At 51.0% G+C, this 7891-nt stretch overlaps 1 protein-coding gene across 1 annotated transcript in view; it reads left to right on the forward strand.

The window, feature by feature from the left end:
* SUSD6 (sushi domain containing 6) overlaps positions 1-7529 on the forward strand; it is a 57180-nt gene extending 49651 nt beyond the window's left edge. The window contains exons 3-6 of the mRNA XM_024739606.1: positions 503-700; positions 1663-1801; positions 4927-5345; positions 7234-7529. Of these exons, the coding sequence (XP_024595374.1) occupies positions 503-700; positions 1663-1801; positions 4927-5345; positions 7234-7259 (782 nt within the window). The 3' untranslated portion in view covers positions 7260-7529. The remainder of the gene's footprint in view (positions 1-502; positions 701-1662; positions 1802-4926; positions 5346-7233) is intronic.
* Positions 7530-7891: the final 362 nt, after the last annotated feature.

Raw genomic sequence — 7891 nt, forward strand, 5'->3', positions numbered from 1 at the left:
AAAAAAAAAAGATACAAATGAACTTATCTACAAAACAGAAACAGACTCACAGACTTAGAGAATGAACTTATGGTTACCAGGGGGGAAGGGTGGCAGGGGGAGGGATAGACTGAGAGTTAAAAAAAAAAAAAAGAATACACAGTTTGTAATCATAAAAGAATAAAATGCTGAAAAAAACCCCACATGCGCTAGATCTCTTTAAGTTCAGCTTTGTCGAAGTCTACTGTTCAGTGATGGATGCAGTTGTCCTAAGGCGCAGTGCTGGGGAGGGAGGGCGAGGGGAAGTGCTGCAAGCAGCCAAGCTTCCCCTGTTGCCAGGGCGCCTCCCTCTGTCATTGGCAACCTGAACTTGCAGAGTTTGGCCAGCTGCCTTTCCAAGGGGCTGGCTCTTTGCTCCTGGCGTGTTTCCTGCTGAAGCCCTCAGAGCTGCCCCTCTTTGTCGCTGACGGCAGTCTCGCTGGAAAACCTCACCACTGTACCTCTGCTCTCTCTGTCTTTGCAGTGTGTTCCCTGCCCCCGGAGCCAGAGAATGGTGGCTACATCTGCCACCCCCGGCCCTGTAGAGACCCCCTGAATTCGGGCAGCGTCATCGAGTACCTGTGTGCTGAAGGCTACATGTTGAAGGGTGATTACAAATACCTGACGTGTAAGAATGGCGAGTGGAAGCCAGCCATGGAGATCAGCTGTCATCTCAACGAGGGTCAGTTTGGCAGATGAGTGAGGGGTGCTGCTGGGCTTCTGCTTTCTTCTAACTCGCGGGAAGTGGTGCCCGCTCCCTCTGGAGCACCTTGTGCTGTGGGGCAGCATGGCCCTTCTGACGCCCTGCAGCCTCCTTTCCTTTGGGATTTCATGTCTCTGTGAAAGGCATTTGGATTGCTGGTGCGTGTCCCAGTGCATTTCAGCCGAGCTACCGAGGCATCTGCTGTGCTATGTAAAGTCCCTTTGATGCACCGGCTCTCTTGTTTGCCTAGCCCAGTGCCGGTGACCTCTGACTGTGTTCTGCTAACCCATGAGCACGGTGTGAGTACCTTCTGTAGTGTCTCTTTTATATTATTTTTCCTTGAATGGATGTGGACTGTTTTGTCACGGAGCTGCAGTCCAGCTGGCCAGAAGACCTATCCCCCTCCGCCTCCTCCTGTCATGCATGACAGGAAATCCAGCTGCCTGCGGGAGAGTGTGTCATGCAGTCATCTTTGTGCTTTCACTCGCACTTCAAGACCGTGACACCCCAGAGAAGGGTGGGGACAGGCCTGAGGTTTACAACTAAAGCTGCAGGATCTTAGAACAGATTGTTATTACCGCCCTGTTCTTATAAATTTTCCTGCCACATGGGTGGGACTTCAGATGGTGGAATGATGTGTGCATTTGGATGGTTCATGTCTTCCAGCCTTCTCTTAAGGACAGGATCAGATGGGGTTTATAAAGGTAAGACCTCTAGGGAAGTGAAGTGAGGGGAATTTTAGATTCAGGAACAGGATAGGGAAATGTCCCCTTTCCCTGATGTAAAAGCCACTCTGCACCATTACTCCAAAAGTGGCCCTGGCCACACGTAGCATGTCTCAGCGTGGCACCGTGCAGGGGGCCCTTGACAAGGTCAGCCGTGGGGCTCACGTTCCGTGTGTCAGGGTACAAAACACGTCTGACGATGGCTTGTTCTCGTAGACAAAGACGCCCACACGTCGCTCGGGGTCCCCACGCTGTCCATCGTGGCTTCCACTGCCAGCTCCGTGGCGCTCATTCTCCTCCTGGTGGTGCTGTTTGTGCTGCTGCAGCCAAAGCTGAAGTCTTTCCATCACAGCAGGTGAGCCAGTGGCAGCGGGCGGCGTGCGTCACGGTGGAGGCTGGCCTTTGGCTGGCGGAGGGGTGCCGGAGGGCCTGCTGGCCTCTGCTGGTCTGTGTGCACCCGGGGAAAGGGGAGGGCCCTGCCGTGTGTTAAGCTTCCAGATGTGCCTGGCACTGTGCTTTTGCTTTGCATACATTGTCTTCATCCTCACACGATCGTTGCAGATTAGGAAACTGAGGCTCAGAGCAGTTAAGTCATTCACTCAGGGTCCTCCCTCTAGGTGATGACAGAGGTGAGATTTAAACCCCAGTCTGTCCAACTCGAGTGGCATGTTATTTCCCCTACATCAATGGTTCCCAAAGTGTGGTCCCAGCAGAATCAGCATCACCTGGGAGCTTGTTAGGAATGCAGGTTTTCAGGCCCCACCCCAGACCAACAGAATGAGAAACTCTGTGTTTCTCAGGCCCTCCAAGCGTTTCTGATGCAGGCTCATGGTTGTGAGCCACTGCCCTGTCTCCCTGTTCCCCTCTCCTGGATGCACATAGAGGCACCTGTGGGAAACTAAAAACAAACGCCAGCACCTGGCCCTCCATCCCCAGACGTTCTGATTTCTTTAGTTTGGGATGGGTGCCTGGCATTAGTGTTTTAAAAAGCTCCCCAGGTGGTTCTGACGTGCAGCTAGGATTGGCAAGCACTGCACTATACCATACTAGAAACCGAGGAAGTGGTTTTCTTGCCGACCTTTGTCACTTTCCTTATTCCGGGTGAGTGCACCAGCCACAAAGTCATCCCAGACTGGATAGGTGAGGTTGGGGTGGGGACCTGGCCCCCAGTGGGCCCCTCATGGTGGACTCTCCCAGGCTGGCATGGCCCCCTTACCTGCTTGGGTTGCCCTGGCCCTTCCTCGTTCCCTCTGAAGAAAACGGTTTATGTCCCTCCACAGCCCTTCCTCAGTGACTGTTGTCCGGCACAGGCACGAAGGAGCAGACTAAACGGCATTCAATAAAATGCTCCTGGTTTGGAATGCACAGACAAGGACCAGTCTAATATCTGTGTGCTGTGTGTGTGATTCTTCTTTCTTCTTGTTACTTGGTTTTGTTCGGGGCAGGGGGTAGCAGCTATTTTTAGAGGTAGTTAAACAATTAGTAGACTAGAGAAGATTTGGAAGGGACTGTGTATTTGAAAGAATTGGCTACTGCCACGTAAAGTCAACTCGAGCTGTTCCTCATTTCTTCCAAATTAGGGATCGTTTTCCCCTGGTAGTTAACTAGTCAGTGTGTTCAAAGTAACTGATTTTGCCTAAGAGGCAGGGAGACTTGGGTTTCATTATAGACCCTGTTTAAATTTTGTACATCTATTACTTTTTAAACAACAAAAAACAATGTTATTTTGAATAACGAAAGTTAAGCGCATGCCAGAATGCACTCTGCTTTCGGATGCCACCCTGCCATCAAAGTTTCCCTTCTTTCCAGAAATATCTGAGCACTTTTATGAGTGCCACTTCTGTCATCCTCACTGTGTGTGTGCCATTTGAACTGGGTAGTACAGATTTTTATCTGCAAGTACAGGTGAGGAAATTGAGAACTAATAAAACAGTCCAGCAATGATAATATGGTCCAGCCATAGACCTTACGTGTCTCCTGGTGTGACACACAGAAGAGGACATGACATCACAGACAGTGCTATGGCGTGTAGTGTTCTAGGCCGAGATTGGCCTGTTCTAGATTAAAAGAGATGCAAGAGACAGGACAACTAAGTGCAATGCATGATCCATAATTGGATTGTGGATGAAAACAAACAAGACAGCAGCTGAAGCAGATATATTTTTGGGTAGTTGGGAACATGTGTGTTACAGTATTATACCAATGTCATTTCCAGGACGCACATACTGTTGTAGTTAACATAGGAAAAGAGGTTCTTGGAGGTGTGTGCTAACTACTGTCTTACTTAGTAAGAAGTAACTTATTTTCAGAATGGTTCAGGAATTCCCTGGTGGTCTAATGGTTAGGACTCTGCCCTTCCACTGCCGGTGGCCTGGGAACTAAGATCCCGCAAGCCTCACAGTGGCAAAAAAAAAAAAAAAAGCGCATGTATAAAAGTAATCCAGAAAAGAAGTATTTGCATGGATAAATCTCCCAAACGTAATGTTGAGTTAAATACAAAGCCAGACACACACACACACACACACACACACACGCGCGCGCATTTATTGTCTTTCCCATTCATATAAAGGTCAAAAATATGCAGAAATAACTGGTGTTGAAGGATTCATGTTTAGGCGGTAAAATTACTAAAATAAAAGTCAAAGGAACGATTTTCATGAGAGTCGGGATCGTGGTTACTTTTGGTGGTGAGGAGATAGGAATGGACATGGCGGGGGTGGGGTAGGCGGTGCCAGCAGTGTTCTGTTTCTTGACCCAGCTAGGGCTTGTACGCCATGTTACCTCTGGAATAAGTCAGCTGTACATTTTTCGATGTTTGTCTGATATTTGTGTTATAATTCACATATTTTTTTAAGTTTACGAAGTTAAAGGAAATTAAATAAAAGGCAAGCAAAGTGGCTGAGTCAAAAGAATAAAATTCTTCAGTTTTTGAGTCCAGTGTCCCATTTCAAGACCACGGTGCTTCTTTTCCTCCTCCTCTTTTTAAAAGGAGCTTGATGGAGATGTCATTTACATACCATACAGTATACCCGCGTGAAGTGCGCAGGCAGGGGTATATTCACGGGTATTTGTAGCCGTCATTCTCCCACTTTCCTGTCTTAGCTGTGCTGAGTGAATGGCTTTATTTCTGGGTCTCTAGCTTCCTCGTTTTTGCACAGGACCAGAGGGCTAGGTGCCTGTGTACCCAGAGGTTAAGAACACAGTCTTTGGAAGCAGGTGGAATGGATTCACATCCTAGCTTCCTCCCTTACCAGCTGTGCGACTGGGTAGGTTACTTAACTACTCTGAGCCTCATCTGCATTCTTGGTGAATCTACCTGAAAGGACTCAGGTGAGGACTCAGTGGGGCAAAGTGTGTAAAGCCCTTAGTGCCGTGCCGGGTACCATGGTAAGTGGTCAGAAACGGTTGGTGGTGTTGATATTGTGATATTTACCTGTGCGTGTATTCTGATTCTTCCTTTGTCCTTCCCTACGGATGCAGGCGTGACCAGGGGGTGTCCGGGGACCAGGTGTCCATCATGGTGGATGGGGTCCAGGTCGCGCTGCCGTCGTACGAGGAGGCTGTGTACGGCAGCTCCGGTCGCTGTGTGCCGCCCGCTGACCCCAGAGTGCACATTGTGCTGTCAGAAGGGTCTGGGCCCAGCGGGAGGAGCGGGCCGCGGGAGCAGCAGCTGCAGGACCAGGGGGCCTGCTCCTCCGCAGGTGGGGAGGAGGAGGCCCCAGGCCAGCCCGGACTGTGTGAAGCCCGGGGCTCTCGGGGCTCGGAGACTGTGATGGTGCATCAGGCAGCCCCCTCCTCCTGGGTGGCCGGCTCAGGGAACAGCCGAGTGGCACACAAAGAAGCCCCAGATTCAGAGAACAGTGACATACAAAGCCTCACGTCGGAGGACTACACAGATGGTAGGTGCTCTGTGCTGACCGTAAGTTATTATCTGCTCAGGGTCCTTGCTGGGAGTGAGGAAGGAAGGCGAACCTTTCTGATAATTGGTGTATCTGGCGGCAAAGAAAGATAATACCTGGGGGATTATCCTACAAAATAGAATTTTACCCTCGGAGCCCCAGGTAGGCCTTTGGGCTCCGTATAGGGCGGCTTTTCACTGTTGTCTGTGAATTTTAATAGGTTTGGAGTCTCCGAAACTATTCATGGCCTCAGGGATATGCTAAATCAAAGGGTAGACAGCCGGTTGGAGGTGGAGTGGGGCTTGTCCTCTTGTCATAATTTTTATGTTCCTGAAAGAACAGGAATAACAAGGAGGTGTGGGGTCTTATGACAGAGGAAACTGGAGCCTGCCTCTCCCAGAGCATTCCAGCTGCTTCATTTTAAATAGGAGCATGCCAGGTCCCGTGCTAGTTGGTTTTCTTGCACTGTGTCAGTCAGACCTCACAGTGATCCTGAGAAGTGGGTATTATTACCAGCCCCCTTTTACAGATAGGGATACTGAGGCTCAAAGAGGTTAAGTCACTTGCCCATTGGTAGGTGGCTGAGCTGGGATTTGAAGCCGAGGGATCTGCTCCCAAACTTGCGTTGTAGCCCCGTGGTGCTGTGCTGCCTCCCAGGTCACTCCAGGTCCTTTGTGGCAAACCAGCCAGAGAACAAAATTGCCCCCTCCTGACACCTCTGCCTTTACGGGAGCCTGGAGAGTCGAACATTGGGATTGACTCTGTCACTTTAAAAAACATCTTTACGTAAAATCCCACTGTGTTTTAGGATGCAGACCGAATCTAGATGTTTCCCTGTAGAACATCCTGGGAGTCCTGGGCACAGTTAATGTGTATGGTTTAGAATATCTGAAAGCAAAGAGGTTGGAAATTCTTAAGTGCAGATCAGGTGTAGGGTTTCCTGATTGCCAGCAGCATGCCTCCTTTTGTCTTGGTGGGATATAGAGCTAGGAAGGGGCCATTAAATAGGTGGCTAGGGTTAAAGGTGGAAGCCAGTGACCCCATGGGCAGCCAGCTTTACATATTGTGTGTCTGCACGTATTGACACAAGCCTCAGCCCTTACCCTTCCTAAGGAGCCAAGGTGGTGCCAGCTCTTCTCCCTTCTCCTCCTTGCTCCCTTGCTTTGTTCCAGGTATTGAACAAGCGTTTTTCAGAGCCCATCTTGTGCCAGGTGCTGGGTTAGGTTTCAGGTGTGATGGAAAGAACTGTGAAACATGCTCTCTGCCCACATGGATTGTCAGTCAGTTGGGAAGATGGAGCCTGTACTTGAGAAAAAATGGAACCGAGAATGGTAGGGTCCATGTCAGAATGAGGAGTGCAAAAAAACAAGACACATAGGTTATCGAGTTGGTTGCAGGCTAAGCCTGAGCTGTCTGGGGCTGACAGTACTGAAGGAAGCCAGGCCCTTAAGGTGTCAGTCTAAGCCCGGTGACAGATGAGTCAACCAAGACCCAGAGATGGGGAGTGATTTACTCAGTAACACACAGCTGGAGGATGGCTTGAAGGAGGAGGTGAGACTTAACCAGGGCTCAGGAGCCTCATAGGGCGAGAATAAGGATAGAAAGAGAAGCAACTAAACCAGCATAGTTAAAGCAGAGAAGAGGGTTCAAGGTGGTAGGACCAGAAGGGGTTTGAGTACCCGACTGAATGTTCCGATTTTGTCACACAGGCAGAGGGAGAGATGAGCAAGGAAGGCGTAGAAAAGGGTGAGGGATTTAGGCTACCTAGAAGCCTGTGAACAGGGCATTTTATTTCTTTAAACATAGGATCCCTGCGACGGGGTCAGGTGTGCTGCAGAGTCACTCACACGGGCTAACCACTGTGCTCTCCGTCCTCCTCTGCCCGCAGATATCCCACTGTTGAAAGAAGCATGAGGGCTGCCGCTGGCTTCTCTCCTCTCTGCCCTCCCTCCCTCTCCCTGTGGGTTTGAGCACCGCGTACTCCAGCTGCCCTGCCCGGATACCTGAGCTGCCACCTGTGTATCTGTGTATCTCTGTATCTCTGAGGGCCTGCAGGCCCACCTTGGCTGGAAACTCAAGGAAGATTCTCACCATCTGCCTGCTGGACAGCTGGAGGAGCTGGCTTTTTGCCTGGCCCAGCCTTCCCGTCTGTGTCGGGGACATCGTTGAATGTGCTGGATTGAGCCCTTCCTTCCCCGAGCCCTCCGGGTCCGCTCCAGCGAGCGAGCGCTTGGGCGGCAGCCCCCATGGGCCCGAGAGCGCTGCGTTTACTTGTGCCTTCCTCCCGCCCGTCCAGTGTCCCTGTCACGCGGGCTTGTTGCTGTCCTGCAAGCCTTGGTGGCGGCACTCTGCCACACAGGGGGCCGGGCCTGGGTCTGGCCTGTTTCCTTTGGGGGCTGGCACCGCTGCCCTTAGCGGGAGCAGATCCGAGAGTGGCTCGAATTGGGGCAAGCGTGTGGCTCCCTTGGCCTACCCTTGGTTGACGCTCAGCGCATTGCTTGGCTGAGCAGGGAGGCTGTGTAAAGTCATGCCAGAGCTGTCCCAGC

Source organism: Neophocaena asiaeorientalis, unplaced genomic scaffold (assembly GCF_003031525.2).
Source record: "Neophocaena asiaeorientalis asiaeorientalis breed wild unplaced genomic scaffold, Neophocaena_asiaeorientalis_V1.1 scaffold348, whole genome shotgun sequence".
Lineage (NCBI taxonomy): Eukaryota > Metazoa > Chordata > Mammalia > Artiodactyla > Phocoenidae > Neophocaena > Neophocaena asiaeorientalis.